The 15,756-nt window shown below is 44.5% G+C and overlaps 1 protein-coding gene across 5 annotated transcripts in view; it reads left to right on the plus strand.

Annotated features, from left to right (window-relative positions):
• Positions 1–15,756, plus strand: part of VAPA (VAMP associated protein A) — a 194,759-nt gene that overhangs the window by 157,299 nt on the left and 21,704 nt on the right. The window contains exons 5-6 of one of the 5 annotated variants that reach the window (XR_004538374.1): positions 10,595–10,843; positions 11,687–11,797. The exons of 1 other annotated variant lie outside the window; for it this stretch is intronic. Coding sequence is in view for 2 of the 4 variants with exons in the window: in XM_033934075.1 (XP_033789966.1) it covers positions 11,642–11,797 (156 nt within the window). In the remaining 2 variants the exon portion in view is untranslated. Of the gene's footprint in view, positions 1–10,594; positions 10,844–11,641; positions 11,798–15,756 lie in introns of those variants that run through there. 3 more of the 5 variants (XR_004538375.1, XM_033934077.1, XM_033934075.1) reach the window with 3 other exon arrangements.

The following is a 15,756-nucleotide window of genomic DNA, read 5'->3' on the forward strand; positions in this document are numbered from 1 at the left end:
TGACCAAGTTCATCTCCCTTTCTAGCGAGGGTGGAGTGATGCTAAAGAAGGTGGATATGATAGTTAAAAGACAGTTTGAAGCACTGGCTTTGGGTATCAAAGTCGCAGCAGCTGTCTCCTTCATGGCACATGCCTGTCATATCAGACTGTGGACTAGCTCCTCAGAGCTTGGGGATTCCTGTCCCCTCATGTTTAAGGAGGGAATGAATTATATTGCTGATGCTCTTTGACATTAGAGTCCTGAGTAAGGTTTCGGCTTACTCTGTGTCTGTCCACTAGATGCTCTGGATTAGACAGTGGACGGGCGACTCAGCCTCCAAGGCCACTCTTAGCAGATTCCCATTCAAGGGGCAGATGTTGTTTAGCAAAGGGTTAGTTGACCTCTTGGCCATTGTGGTGGATCACCATCCAAATCTGGGGGCGGCAGAGACATTTTTTTTGCCTCTAAGAGATCCTGCCAATTTTCCTCTGGTTACTTATCTTGGAGGCCATTTCAGGGTTCCAGACAGAGATTTGGCCATTATAGGCACAAGCACCACCAATGATGCCAGGAGATGGTCATTAGTTCTCATATTGGCGGGTGGCTGTCAGCTTTCTAGAAGGAATGGGAACACATTTCATCTGACCGTTGGGTTCTGGACATTATTCGGGAGGGGCATAAGATCGAGGTTTCTCGGCCCCCCCCCCCTCCAGATCTGTTCCTCGACTCCCAGCTGGATCGCCAGAGAAGAAGATTAGTCTGAGTTACAGTGCAACGACTCTTAGACATAAATGTCATGGAACCAGTTCCCAAAGAAGAATTGGGCTCAGGCTGATGCTCTTTATACTTCATTGTGCCCAAGAAAAGCACAGAAGACTTGGACTGGACTTGAAGTCAGTAAATGAGGCCCTAAAGGTTCCTCATTTAGTGGCAGTGATTCTGTGAGAATTGCTAACCTCTATGGATTTAATGGAGGCATATCTTCATATCCCCTTCTTTCTGGATCCCAGAAAATATCTAAGATTTCACATTCTGCAGTGACACTTCCAGTTTGTGGCGCTTCCTTTTGGTTTTCCCACAGCTCCCTGTACTTTCATCAAGGTGATGGTGGTTGTAGCGGCCCACCTGCGCAGGATGGATGTCTAGGTGTATCCTTTCCTAGATAATTGACTGATCAGGGAACCTTCTCTAGATGATGGTAAGCATATGTTTCAGCAGGTGGTGAGCCTCCTTTAGTGCCTGGGTTGGATAGTCAACTTCAAAAAGTGTCACCTTCAACTGACTCAGTGCTTGAAATATCCTTGATTTGATATGGCACAGGGCTGTGTTTTTCTTCCTGAACCACGCAAACAAGCTCAGGAAGCAAATTGTAGAAATCTTGGCTCTTTTTGGCATCATGGCCTGGCATTACCTGCAGGTCCTAGGCTCAGTAGTGGCCTCCCTGGAGGATGTTCCTTGGGCGAGAGTTCATATGCGCTTGTTCTGGTAATCCCTTCTCTCTAAGTGGTCTCTGCAGCATCACTCCCTGCAGACGTAGTGCCACTGGACTGAGGAGGCAAGGCGCAGCTTGCGTTGGTGGCTCCAGAAGATCTTGTTGAGGGGTATGCCTCTCAGAATTCCTGCTTAGTTTACTACTGATGCCACCCCTCCAGGACAGGTGGTTCCCATGGAAAACAAGTGGTCCATAAATTGTCTGGAACTGAGAGCCATTTGGTTGGCCTTGCTGTAATTGCAATCCTTCCTGAGAGGGGAGGCAGTCTGAGTGTTTTCAGACAATGCCACCACAGTGACGTATGTAAACAGACAGGCACCAGAAGCGCTCCCCTTTGCCTGGAGGGATGGATGTTATTCTGGTGGGCAGAACTTCACTTGCAAGCTTTCTCCGCTGCCCACATGGCAGGGGTGGAGAACTTCCAGGCTGACTTTCTCAGCAGGTAGACTCTGAATCTGAGGAGTAGTCTCTGCCCCAAAGGGTGTTTTCCCTCATTGTTCAGACTTGAGGCAAACCAGACATGGATCTAATGGCCACAGCAGAGATTGTGAAGGCAGTTCACTTCTACAATTGAAGAGCTAAACGCCCTAGGCCAACAGATGCATGCAAATTTGAACAGTATTCGCACCTCCATTGGTAACCAGTGTAATTTTTTATAATAGGGGCTGATGTGGTCTTTTTTCTTCAGTCCGAAGATCAAGCGAACTGCAGTGTTTTGCACTAATCTTAAGTTTTGTACTGTTTTTTTGGGGGATGCCCAGGTAGGCGATGTTGCAGTAATCTAGGGTGGATAGGATCAGCGATTGCACCAGTAATCTAAAGGATGTTGTGTCAAAGTATTTTTTGATAGTCCTTAGCTTCCACATCGTGTAAAAGCATTTCTTCACCAGTAGGCTTGTGTGGTCAGTCATGGTTAGGTGAGTATCTAGAGTGATACCCAGTATTTTTATGGTTTTGGAGATTGGGTGTTCATGGTCGTTTATTTTTAGTGAAGTTTTCGTTATTTTGTCGTTGGTGCTTGCCAAGAAGATTTTTGTTTTCTCTGTGTTTAGTTTTAGTTTGAAACTGGTGGTCCATTTTTCGATTTTCATCATAGTATGTGAGAGTTTATCTCTAGTTTCATTTGTGATGTCAGTTATGGGGATTAGGATGGTTATATCGTCTGCGTATATGTAGTGTTTTAGGTTTAGTTTTTGTAGAAGGTGACCTAAGGATGCGAGGTAGATGTTGAATAATGTGGGTGATAGAGGGGAGCCTTGAGGTACCCCTGAAGGGTTTTCCCATGTGTTGGAGTAATTTCCGTTGCTGGTTACTCGGTAGGATCTGTTTGTTAGGAATTCTTGAAACCATTTCATTACCTTTCCCGAGATTCCTATTGCATCTAGGCACAGTAGCATGATTTTGTGGTCTACTAGGTCGAACGCACTGCTAAGGTCTAGTTGCAGAATCGGAGCGCTTTTGCCTTTGCTGAAAAGTTCATAGAGTTGGTTTAGTATGGACGCTATGACAGTTTCTGTGCTGTATCCTTTTCTGAAGCCTGATTGGTGTTCACTGAGAATGTTAAATTTGTCTATGTAGTCCATTAAAAACATAAGAAGTTGCCTCCGCTGAGGCAGACCATAGGTCCATCCTGCCCAGCAGTCCGCTCCCACAGCGGCCCATCAGGCCCATTGCCTGAGTAATGGTCTATACCTATCTATACCCCTCAATCCCTTTTTCTTCTAGGAATCTATCCAAACCTTCTTTGAAACCATTTAATGTTTTCTTGTCTACAACAGCCTCTGGAAGCGCGTTCCATGTATCCACCACCCTCTGAGTGAAAAAGAACTTCCTAGCGTTTTTGTTCTAAACATGTCCCTAATTTCTCTGAATGCCCACTTGTACTTGTGGTGCCCCTTAATTTGAAAAATCTGTCCCTGTCTACTTTTTCTATGCCCTTCAGGATCTTGAAGGTTTCTATCATGTCTCCTCTAAGTCTCCGCTTTTCCAGGGAGGAAAGTCCCAACTGCTTCAATCTGTCGGTATATGGGAGATTTTCCATTCCCTTTATCAGTTTAGTTGCTCTTCTTTGTACTCCCTCAAGTACCGCCATGTCTTTCTTGAGGTACGGTGACCAGTACTGGACACAGTACTCCAGATGCGGCCGCACCATTGCACGATACAGCGGCATGATGACTTCCTTCGACCTGGTCGTAATACCCTTCTTAATGATACCCAACATTCTGTTTGCTTTCCTTGAGGCTGTGGCGCATTGCGCCGATGCCTTCAGTGTTGCGTCTCTCTCCAGGTCTCCCAGGTCTCTCTCCAGGTTACTGACCCCTAGTGGTGTTCCCCCCATTTTGTATGTGAACATCGGGTTCTTTTTCCCCACGTGCATGACCTTGCATTTCCCTATGTTGAAGCTCATTTGCCATTTTTCGGCCCACTTTTCCAGCTGCGTTAGATCCTTTTAGAGATCTTCGCAGTCTTCCCTGGTTTGAGCCCTGCTGTATAGTTTGGTGTCATCTGCAAATTTAATGACTTCACACTTGGTTCCCGCCTCTAGGTCGTTTATGTAGATATTGAACAGGAGCGGTCCCAGCACCGACCCCTGCGGAACTCCGCTCGTGACCCCTTTCCAGTCTGAGTAGTGGCCCTTTACGCCAACCCTTTGCTTCCTGTTTGCCAGCCAGTTTTTGATCCATCGGTGGACCTCCCCTTGTACCCCATGGTTCCATATCTTTTTAAGCAGTCTCTCGTGTGGTACCTTATTGAAGGCTTTTTGGAAGTCAAGGTAAATGATGTCTATAGATTCCCCTTTATCCACCTGGCTGTTCACCCCCTCAAAGAAGTACAATAAGTTTGTAAGGCATGACCTACCCTTGCAGAAGCCATGTTGACTCGGTTTTAGCTGCCCATTTTTTTCGATGTGCTCACAGATGCTGTCTTTAATCAGTGCCTCCATCATCTTTCCCGGGACTGAGGTCAGGCTCACCGGCCTGTAGTTTCCTGGGTCTCCCCTTGCGCCCTTCTTGAAGATGGGCGTGACATTTGCTATTTTCCAATCCTCTGGGATCTCTCCGGTTTTTAAGGATAGGTTGCATATCTGTCGAAGTGGCTCCGCTATTTCGTCTTTTAGTTCCTTGAGTACCCTTGGGTGAATGCCGTCCGGACCTGGCGATTTGTCACTCTTTAGTCTGTCGATCTGCTTGAGTACATCCTCTTGGCTTTCCTCTAAATTGACCAGCTTATCGTCTTGGTCTCCTATTACGATCTCCTCGGGTTCCGGAATGTTGGTTATATTCTCCATCGTGAAGACTGACGTGAAGAACTCATTTAACCTGTCAGCTATCTCTTTCTCTTCTTTTACTACTCCCTTTCTGTCTCCATCGTCCAATGGTCCCACTTCTTCTTGACCAATCCTTCCTGTAGCTTAGTGAAAAGGGGAATGCTTGCTATGGGTCTGTAATTGGTTGTTAGAGCTATTGAGGTTTTTTTGATTTTTGGGGATAGGAGTAATCAGTATGTGTCCCATATCCTTCTTTAAGGTTCCATTTTTTAGGGCCATTGTTAACCAATTGAATAGTTCCATTTTGAATTCAGGGGGGGCAGCTGTCATGAGTTTAGAGTAACATTCATCGTGTAGACAGTTAGATTTGGTATATTTGCTGAATAAACTTAGGAACTGGTGCCAGTTTGGGAATTCAAAGTGATCCCAGTTCATGTCTGCTCTGGGAACCTGATTATGGGGTTCAAGGTATTGAAGTGTATTGGTTGTGGGTGTGAGAAGAGTAGCTCTTAGGTCAGTGATTTTATTTTTAAAAAAGTTAGCTAGTATTTGAGTGGATGGGGGGGCTCTCATTGTCCTTTTTCAGGATTTGTGTTGTGTCTGTTAACGTTTTTACCAGTTTGAATAATTCTTTACTGTTTATTTTTGTTGAACTAATTTTTTGCGCGTAGTGTATTGTGCGTTTTTCTTTGATCAGGTTTTTGTATATTTTCATTTTTTTTTTCCAGTTTTTCCTGTCTATTTCATTGTTTGTTTTTTGCCAGATTCTTTCCAATTTTCTTAGTTCCTGTTTGTTGTTTAGTAGTTCTGCGTCAAACCATTCGTTTGGTGGTCTATCTTTCTTTCTGTGTGTTTGGTATGGGGCTATTTGGTCTAGGAGGTCTTTACTGAACTTTTCCCATCTTGTTGGAAATTCCTGCATTTTGTTGGTGGTGGGGCGTAGCTCATAGTGAGCCCAGAATTCTGTTGGGTTTATGGTACCACGACTGGTTATAGTTTTTGTGTTTTTGTTTTGTTGTGTTTATATCTCCTTTTAGATTGCAAAGACTGGCTATATGCTCTCTAGATCTAAAAGAAACATACACTCACATTCCATTGCATCCAGCCTCCAGGCGATTCCTCCATTTCCAGATGACCCATCACCATTATCAATATAAAGTACTACCCTTTGGCCTTGCATCCTCTCCCAGATTATTCACCAAGTGCTTGGTGGTAGTGGAGCAGCACTTCGGTCTCATGGCCTTTGAGTCTTTCCTTACCTGAACGACTTGCTGATCAAGGACCCTACCTCGCAAGGGATGACACTAGCGACTTGCATGACAATTCTTTTCCTTCAATAGTTGGGTTTCAAAATCAATTTTCACAAATCCCGACTTCAGCCATCTTGGACTCTATAATTCATAGGAGCTCTGCTCGATAACATTCATCTCGGGGCATTTCTATCGCAGCAAAGGCAAGACAATTTGATTCAGCTTTGCACTCACTTATCTGCCATCAATCTCAGCCAGACAAATGATAGTACTCCTGAGTCACATGGCTTCCACAGTATGTTACTCCATTTTTGAGACTTCATCTCAGGATACCTTAATGGCCTCTTGCATCTCAGGGTCTCGAGCATTTAACCCACTCTCTCAACAAATTATTGTCACTCTTTCGCTTCAGTAGTCGCTGCAGTGATGTATGAACTCTTCAAATCTGTCCAGAGAATTTTTTGTTACATACTCCGCCTCATCAGAAAGTTCTGACCACTTACTTGCCCACTTATGCTTGGGGAGCTCATCTGGACGGTCTTTGTACACAAGGTCACTAATCTTCCCAGGACTGCCTTTGTCATATAAATCTGTTGGAACTCAGAGTAATGTATAATGCTCTGAGCTTTTCAGCACATTGTGACCAACACCGTCCTTATCTGCAAGGACAATCAGGTCGCGATGTATTACATAAACAAGGAGGCATGGGGCCCCTCCATCTTTGTCAGGGGGCCCAGAAGATTTGGACCTGGGCCATTGTTCTCAATATATTCCTGAAAACAATATATGTTCAAGGGGAACAGAATTCTCTTGCAGACAGATTCAGCAGGTTTCTTCAACCACACGAGTGGTCACTCAGTTCTTCAGCCATGCACCACGTCCTCCTCTCGGTAAGGGACTCCTCAGATAGACCTTGTTTGTGTCCCTTCACAAACACAAGCTGCTCCAGTTTTGCTCCTAGCAGTACTCTCCTCACCATCTGGAAGCAGATGCTTTTCTACTGGATTGGACTTGCAAACTTCTCTATGCTTTTCCTCCCATTCCTCTCATTCTCAAAATGCTTGTCAAGCTCAAGCAGTAGTCTACCACCATGATTCTTATAGCTCCTTGGTAGCCTAGACAGCCCTGGTTTTCCCTGCTACTTCAACTCATTGTGAAGGAACCAATGCCTCTTCAAATTTTCCCATCTCTTCTCACACAGAATCACGGATCTCTTCTGTATCCCAATTTTTCAGCGTTATACTTGACAGCTTGGGTACCTCTTGGTCTAATATCGGCTGACCTTCATATTTCTCAGCCTGTCAGACTAATCTTGGAAGTATCCAGAAAACCGTCCATGCAGCAGTGTTTCCAGCAAAAATGGACACGGTTTTCCACCTGGTGTGATCTTCATCATCATGAGGCTAAATCCACCTCTGTCTCTTCAGTATTGAGCTATCTTCTGCATTTATCCAATTCAGGTCTCAAAACAACTTCAATTAAAATTCCTCAGTGCTATCAATGCTTTCCACGAGCCAGTTGATGGGAAACCTCTCGCTGTTCATCCGCTTGTGTTCAGATTCATGAAAGGACTTTTTAATGTCAAACAACCTCTCAAACCACCTCCAGTGGTTTGGGATCTTAATGTGGTCCTTGCTGCTTTGATGAAGCCTCCTTTTGAACCAGTGTCTGCGGTTCATCTGAAGTACCTTACTTGGAAAGTGGTCTTTCTCATCTCCCTTACTTCACATTGACGAGTCAGTGAACTTTAAGTACTGGTGGCGGATCTCCCTTTCACAGTATTCCACCATGACAAAGTAGTGCTTCATACCCATCCTTCTTCCAAAAGTTGTCATGGAGTTTCACTTTAATCAATCTATTGTACTTCCAGTATTCTTCCTAAGCCTCACTCTCAACCTGGGGAAACGGCTCTTCACTCTCGGGACTGCAAACGAATATTGGCCTACTATTTGCAAAAAAAAAAACAAAAAAAAAACTTAACCATATAGAACATCTTTTCAACTTTTTGTCTCATTTGATCCTAACAAGTTGGGACGTCCAGTATCCAAGAGAACAATTTCCACATGGTTGGCCTCTTGTATCTCTTTGCGCCACTTCTATTGATGAAATCTGTAAAGCTGATTTGGTCCTCAGTTCACACATTCACAACACACTACTGTCTGGAATCTTATTCCAGATGGGATGGTCACTTTGGCCAAGCAGTACACTTCTCCCTCCGTATTCGCAGTTTCAACACTCGTGGTTTCACTTATTTGAAGTTTTTTGGCATGCTGACTCCTCCCTGCAAATTACATCATCCATTAGTAAAGTACAGTACTGATAAAAATTGTCACTTACCAGCTTTCACACAGAAAAATGCTACTATCCAGCTTCAGATGCTCTTAAACAAAAGTACTCGGTGATTTCACCAAACTGCAATTAAAGCAAAAAACCACCCCAAAACACGAAATAAATAAAAAGCGTGGCAAGCTCTTGTGAGCTGTTCCGCCTCGGGCCCTTTTCGATGAAAATAAAGTGCACAGATAGAAGCAGTGCTGCAGCTAGTTGTGTACTTATAAAGCGGGAGGAGCAAAGGGTAGTCTATTACATCCCGTGAGGAAAATATAATGCATTAAGAGTAAAAATAATGCCAATTCTGAAGAAAGAAGCCTGCGGCTGCCTAAAATTGTGAAAGAGCGTGCGCTCACAGTTTCTGCCCCGGGAATTTCCTTCGCCGGGCTTCCCCCTGCTTCTCTTGCAAGCGGACTTTTCTTTGTGCTTTACTAGCGAGAAGACGATTTCTCCATTGCTTCCCTGCCATCGGGTCTTCGGGAAGAAAGAAGCTGTATTTTTGTTATTCACGATTTCAATACTATTAATGGTGGCTATTACAAAAAACTGCAAATAACGTATAAAAAGTTATTTGCGGTTTTCCCATGTTCGCGGGTCTGTTCCGCCCCTAACCACCGCGAATATGGAGGGAGCAAAATTTATTTTCCTAATGGCCAACTCTCCCTCCATTCCATTCTACTAAGCTAGGGAGTCCCACATGTGAGAATATATTGCCTGCTTGTGTTGAGATAAAGCAGTTACTTACCGTAACAATTCAGGGACAGCAGGCAGATATTCTCACAACCCACCCACCTTCCCTGGTTGGCTTCTTAGCTTGCTTAACGAACGGAGGAATCTTGAGTGGCATCAGGCGGGAAGGCACTCGCGCATGCACAGTGCGGGCAGTTCGCAAACTTTCTCAAGTTCTTAAAGTGGCGATACACTTTTAAAGCTGTCCATACTGGGGTTCCATGTATGACGTCACTCACATGTGAGAATATCTGCCTGCTATCCCTGGATAATACCTGTTATGGTAAGTAACTGTGCTATCCTGGAGTTCTCTCATTAAGTGTATTTTGGTTTGTTTAAACGATTGGTTCAGATTAACTTCGTAAAACAAACAGCTTGATTCTTTATCTAGGAATATTGGCATCAGCTTGATTACTGTGCTTCTTCACAGGTGTGCTCTATTTAACTTATGGGTTTTAAGTCATGTCAGTTTTTGGAAGCTGAACCAATTTGGGTTTACTGGGACAGAATATGAAGACTATGGTGGAAAGAATAAAAAGTAATTAAGAATATGAAACCAGCTAGCGGAATTTGGAAAGAATTATAAAAAGGAGTTGAGAATGTCTGGGGCAAAATAACTTTCTGAAAATGTAAGAGCATAGTATGATGTAAGGGAAATTCAAGTGAAGTGTCACATTTTCAAAAATGGGCCAAATTGGACTAGGCCTCTCCCCCCCAGTCTGTGTTTAATGAATTTGAACTGTATTATTTAGACAGTAGAATGTGAAAAATGTACAAGAGTGTGAAGACTTGAAAACTACTGCATCTATCTACAGCATCTATGTAAAGTGAAATCATTCTGAATAAGTTAAAGTTGGGACCTTAACTGTACTTCAGACATTCAAGTTTTCTTTACTGGTGTGGGGTATATTTCTCTTTAATAATTAATTATTTATGAATTCCATGCAAATGTATTCAGTGGATGAATAACTGCTAAAATAAGTTTGATGCAATTTCTGCTAGTACTGGGTACCATCTGTTTTATGATGGCTTGAATTGCACTAGATAAATTACTAATTTGTCATTGGCGATGCATATTGTAAAATTGTTAATGTACTCTAAATGGATATGCATATCTATAAAAATGTATGCACAATAACAATATTTTCCATTTATATTACTTGTATCTTGTATTTTCAACAAATATTTTACAAATGAAGCCATCTGCTAATCAGTAAGTAACCTGTCCTAATTAAAGGAAGTGTGCAGATGGAACCTGAATTGGCAGGGACTGTACGATTATAAAAATAGACTTGGTTTTCATTTATAGTTTTTAATTTACTATTAATTGGACTTATATAGATTTAAATAATCTGTTCATTGACTACAAACAATACATTGTGCTGATTTGTCATAGCAAGTAAAACATTTTATTCTTCTGTGGTATGTGAAATCAACTCCATTGCACCTGTCCATTGTCATAATACCTTGTGATTCAAAGCTGTAACACCAATTGCATCTGTTCATGTTACTGCCTGACATAACATTTATGTTTTTCTAAGTAGCAGTGCGAGATTGCAGAACCCAATCCTTTAGCCGCTGGTTTAGTCACTCCCTTAAATCTTGCAAGGACAAATCAGCTGAGTGTTTTTCCCGGCCCTGAGGGTATGGCTCATCTGCCACCTTAGGCTTTACCTACACCAGGAGCCAAGTATTTCACTCCAATCACCAGCAACTTCTTTTCGACACCTACCAGTTATAGCAAGAAGAACTCCCAGGGACCCATCAGTGAGGTCAAACATCAGAAGAAGCAGGTTTGTTGCAGGGAGCTAAAAGTTATAGGACTGTAGTATTTAGTTTGTGTACTTCTTAATATCTCATTTAGACTTGTTATATTTACAGTTTTAGCTTAAATGAAGGTATAGATTGACATACGTTTGAAGTTTCAGATAAGTATAAATAAAGCTTCATTAGTAAGAATCAATTTTTTTTTTATTGGAATGTTTTTATTTATTTTTCTAATTGAGGATGCCACTTAGTTCTCTGAGATCACACTTTCAAATTCAGTTATAAATTGCAATAGAGATTTTCGCCAGTGCTCTGCTCAACTTAAAATATGCTGTAGGGCATTGTTTTCCTTTGTGGCTTGAAAATATATTTTTAAAATTTTTGATCTTACTAATTACTTGGTTGTCTACCAAATTGTGATAACCTCTTTTAAATGCTTTGGTTTCAGTATTAGTTTTCCAGAGCGATCTTGTTTTAAAACCTGTCTTATGCTTAATACAATACAAAAACTTTCAGTGATATTTTCATCTGTGGCTTTATGGATTTTATAATATTTGCTAGAAATAATTGCAGTTTTTGTATACTGTCTTCCTGCATCAGTGATCACTTACGAAAACAGAATAATATTCTTACTAATGAAGCTTATAAGTATAAAACCTAGTGGCAAACCCTTGATTTAGGGATGATTAATGATGATCATGTTACAGCCTTGAAATCCCTGCAGTGTTTGGACATTTTTTTATCTGGTTGGGTTTGCACTTGTGTTTTATGCATTAGAAAATATTAAGCTAAAGAATACAACTCTCATTTCCTCAATACTTTAGAATGAAATAGAAATAAGCAAACATACCTCATTTGTGCTTCATAAGGATCCTAAGAGCATTGGACCTGATGAAAGTGAAGCAAAGAAGCTACTGGATGAATGTAAGAAACTTCAAAGTGAAGTAATGAAGCTCACAGATGAAAATCGGCAACTAAAAGTAAGTTCTTTGCATTACTTAGCAGTGTATGGGGTATGGAATAAAATAAAATGTGTGCTCAATCTGTGGGCATGGATGTCAACATAAAATGTATATATTAAGCTATATTGCTCTGGTGATAAAACCTTAGTGAGATATAAATCTTCGTGTATTTAAAATTTTTCATCTAAAAATATCCTCTCTGAGGGGTAAGCAGGATATATTAACTGCACAACTTGAGTAACTTTATACAACTGTGTCAATATGGATAGTCTCTCAATTCAAATCCTATTTAGGTTTTTTTGAGCATACTTGACTTTTCCTGCTCACAGGCCTTTTTTGATAGCAGTAATTGGGTACTTTCTCTTTAGAGTGAGTTTTGGGTTTATGCCTCCATTGACCTTTCTTCCTTCTATATCTGGTAGTATTATTAATTGGTCTTGTCAGCTTTTATTAGCTTTTATATTTAAATCTTTTTTATTAAAGTTTTCAAATACAAAACCACAATAACAGAAGCATCATAGCAAAGCATGTAGACAACAATACACCCCCCCCATGGGAACAGCAGCGCACATGTCCAAAACCATTAAGAGTGCATCAGTTCAAAAGTCTGCTTCTGGCAGCTGGAGTTAAGGTAGAACAAAAGGGCAGCCAGCATCGAAGAAACAAATTGCCAGGTTTAGAATCCATTGTAGAAATGGCAAGGTGCTCATACCCCGCTAGGTGAATCAGTTGAGCATGCCAATGCGCTAATATAGGTGGATGAGGAGACAGCCAACACCGAAGAATAGTTTTCAGTCCTATAAAAATAGCTTTCTGAACAAAGGCCGCACAGCCCGGCTGAATTGGGACTAGTGAAAGTTTTAGAGTGAAAAGGAAGGTATCTGTAGGTACCCAGGTACAATTCCACATAGAGGCTATCTGGTCACAAATGCTGTTCCAATAAGTCTGGATACTGGGACAAGACCAAAACATATGACCTAAAGTAGCTCGAGAAGCTGCACACCTCTAGCAGCAGTACGTAGGGCAGAGATGTGCCTGGTAGGCTCTATGAGGGGCAAAGTAAGCCCTAACCAAAAATTTATAATAACATACTTTATCCCAGGACAAGCAGGCTGCATATTCTCAACATGTGGGTGAAGTCATCCACGGAGCCCCGTCACGGACAGCTTTTCAAGCAAACTTGATTGAAGATGTTGAAGTTTGCCAGTGCTGCACCGCGCATGTGTATGCCTTCCCGCTCAGCTAGGGGGCGCGTCTCCTCAACGTGGTCCTCAGTTCTTAGTTTTCCATGGAGCCAGAAAGCCCTGTCTCTCTTCTCTGCCTTTCTTGCACCGCGGCTTCTTTTATTGTTTTTTTGTGATCGGAAGTTGCTGTGCCCCGCGTCTTTATTGTTTTTGTCAAAAAAAACCCAAAAAATTTTAATATCCTCGATCGTGACCGGGGGACCCCGTTTTTTTCCTTGGCCACCGCCTTTTTTTCCTGCCTTATGTCCCGGCCTGTTACCGGGTTCAAAAAGTGCACGCAGTGTGGTCGGGTGCTCTCGATAACTGACCCGCACTGTTGGTGTATACTTTGTCTCGGTGTTGATCACCCTACAGCTTCTTGCCCGCGTTGTGCCACTTTTTAACCTTGGGCTCTTCGTCGACAGCGGGCCAAGATTGCGGAACTCTTCGCCATGGACCAGCCTGGGGATAGGACCTCGACCCTGGTCTCTGCCTCGGTCTCGGCCTCGAAGACCTCAGGCCCGAGGAATTCTCTCTCGACCTCGAAGGCCTCGGCAGTTCCGGCCTCGAAGACCTCGGCCTCGGGTAAGTCTCCTCTTCCTCCTTCAGGTTCAGCTCAGCTACCGAAGAAGCCGTCATCTGAGTCTCTGGCCACCCAGGCAGGGAGTGTGGTTCTGCCGGTCTCTGCGAGACCTCCTCCAAAGCGTGCCTCCACTTTCAGGGAATACTCTACATTGAGGTCGCCCTCGTTGGAGCACACTGCTGCACCTGTCTGTCCAAATCCTTTGGTCTCGGTGCCGTGCCGATGTTCGAGGATATGCTTAAGGCTATCGTAACCTCGCAGGTCTCCTTTGCTTTGGCTCAGCTTACCCTGGCCTCGACTTCGCTCATTGTTGACCAGCCTGAGCGTCGCGCCAAGGGCCCTTGAGGTAAGGTGTGTCGGTTCCGACGCTTCTCCTCAAGTGACTGCTCACCTCCTCTAGACGGACTTCTCCCGCCGCCCGGCCTCGCTCAAAGCACCAGCCTAAGCGTACCTCTTCTTCGAGGTAGCGGTCCGTGAAACGGTCCAGAGACTCATCCCCGAGGCGGGGTAGATCTCCGGGTCCTCGCACTACGGGGTCCATCAAGCCGTCTTGCTCTTGCTGTCTGACCCTCGTCCTCGATGACCACCCGTGCCTTCCCGGTCTCCGAGCCGGGAAGCTTCGAGGTCGAAGACTCCTGCCTCGCTGCCGCGTCAGAAGGTCTCTTCTTCCCTGGGCTCGCCGGAGCGGGCTCCCCGGGTCTTTGTCTCTCGACCCCACAGTTCCTGGTTCCTCACCTTCCAGGCATTCTAAACGCAAGCTTGTCGTCGACTCCCCCTCGTTCTCAGCAGGTCTTCTTCGACGTCCGTTCTTGTGGACACTGACTTACCAGTGCAGTACTCGAGGGAGGCTTCCCCCTCGTTCTCTGCTGCCCCTAAGTCCCGCTCAGCGTCGCCTCTTGAAGGGCATTCTGCGGGCAAGGATTCCTCCTTCACTAGGTTCGTGATGGATATGGGCAAGGCGCTGCAACTGGATCTCCAGTTCGAGTCCAGGTACACCCGAGAATATTTGGAGGAGATGGAGCTTCCTCACCCACCGAAGGAATCCCTTCGCATCCCCTTGAATCCGGTTTTGCAGCAGACTTTCTTCCGGAATTTGGAGACTCCATACGCGATCCCTGCCATTCCGTCCAAGATGGAATCCCGATACCGGATGGTCCCGTGTAAGGGATTTGAAAAGGCTCAGCTCTCTAACCAGTCCTTGGTTGTAGAGTCTTCCTTGAAGAAGTCTAATCCTTCCAGGGTCTACGCGGCTGTCCCGCCGGGCTGGGAAGCCCGTACTATGGACAAGTTTGGCAGGCGCCTGTACCAAAATTCGATGATGGCGAACAGGGTTCTGAATTATAATTTCAATTTTACATCCTATCTCAAACATTGCATCAAATCCCTGCCATCTTTTCAGGATGATTTGGTGGTCCATCGCCAGGCTGAATTTTGCCGGCTTCTGGATACGCTGTCACAGATTCGCCTTTATGTTTCAGGCGACCTATGATGCCTTTGAACTTTCCTCGAGGGTCTCCGCTTTTGCGATAGCCATGCGCCGTCTAGCTTGGCTCTGCATCGTTGACATGGACCCTAATCTGCAAGACCGTCTGGCGAATCTCCCGTGCTTGGGGAACGAGCTCTTTGACGACTCCATCGAGGCAACCACCAAACGCCTCTCCGAACATGAGTGCTCCTTCACCTCCTTGGTCAGATCCAAGGCGAAGCCCGCTCCTCCTAAATTGTACAAGTTGCCCCGCCGGCGCTATCCCCAGAAGTCCACGCCGGTTTTTTCCAGGCCGCCACCCAGGCGTCAGCAGCAGCAGAGGGCCCCTCAAAAGCCTCAGACCCTTGCGGCGGCTAAGCCTGTGCCGTCCTTTTGATTATCCCAGTTTGAGTAGACCGCCCCCCTTCGTCCTCGAGCCTTCTCCTCTACCTATCGGGGGCCGTCTCAGTTCCTTTTGTCACCACTGGGAACTGATTACTTCGGACCACTGGGTCCTCTCCGTCATCAGGGAGGGATATTCCCTTCATTTCCGGAGGGCACCTCCCGACATGCCCCCCAAGACAGTGTCTTTCCAACAGGATGCAGCTCCCCCTTCTTCTCCAGGAGGCTCATGCCCTCCTTCGCTCCAGGTGGTGGAGGAGGTCCCCTTGTGTCAGCGGGGCACCGGATTCTATTCCTGGTACTT

The sequence above is a fragment of the Geotrypetes seraphini genome, chromosome 2, assembly GCF_902459505.1.
Source record: "Geotrypetes seraphini chromosome 2, aGeoSer1.1, whole genome shotgun sequence".
In the NCBI taxonomy this organism is placed as follows: domain Eukaryota; kingdom Metazoa; phylum Chordata; class Amphibia; order Gymnophiona; family Dermophiidae; genus Geotrypetes; species Geotrypetes seraphini.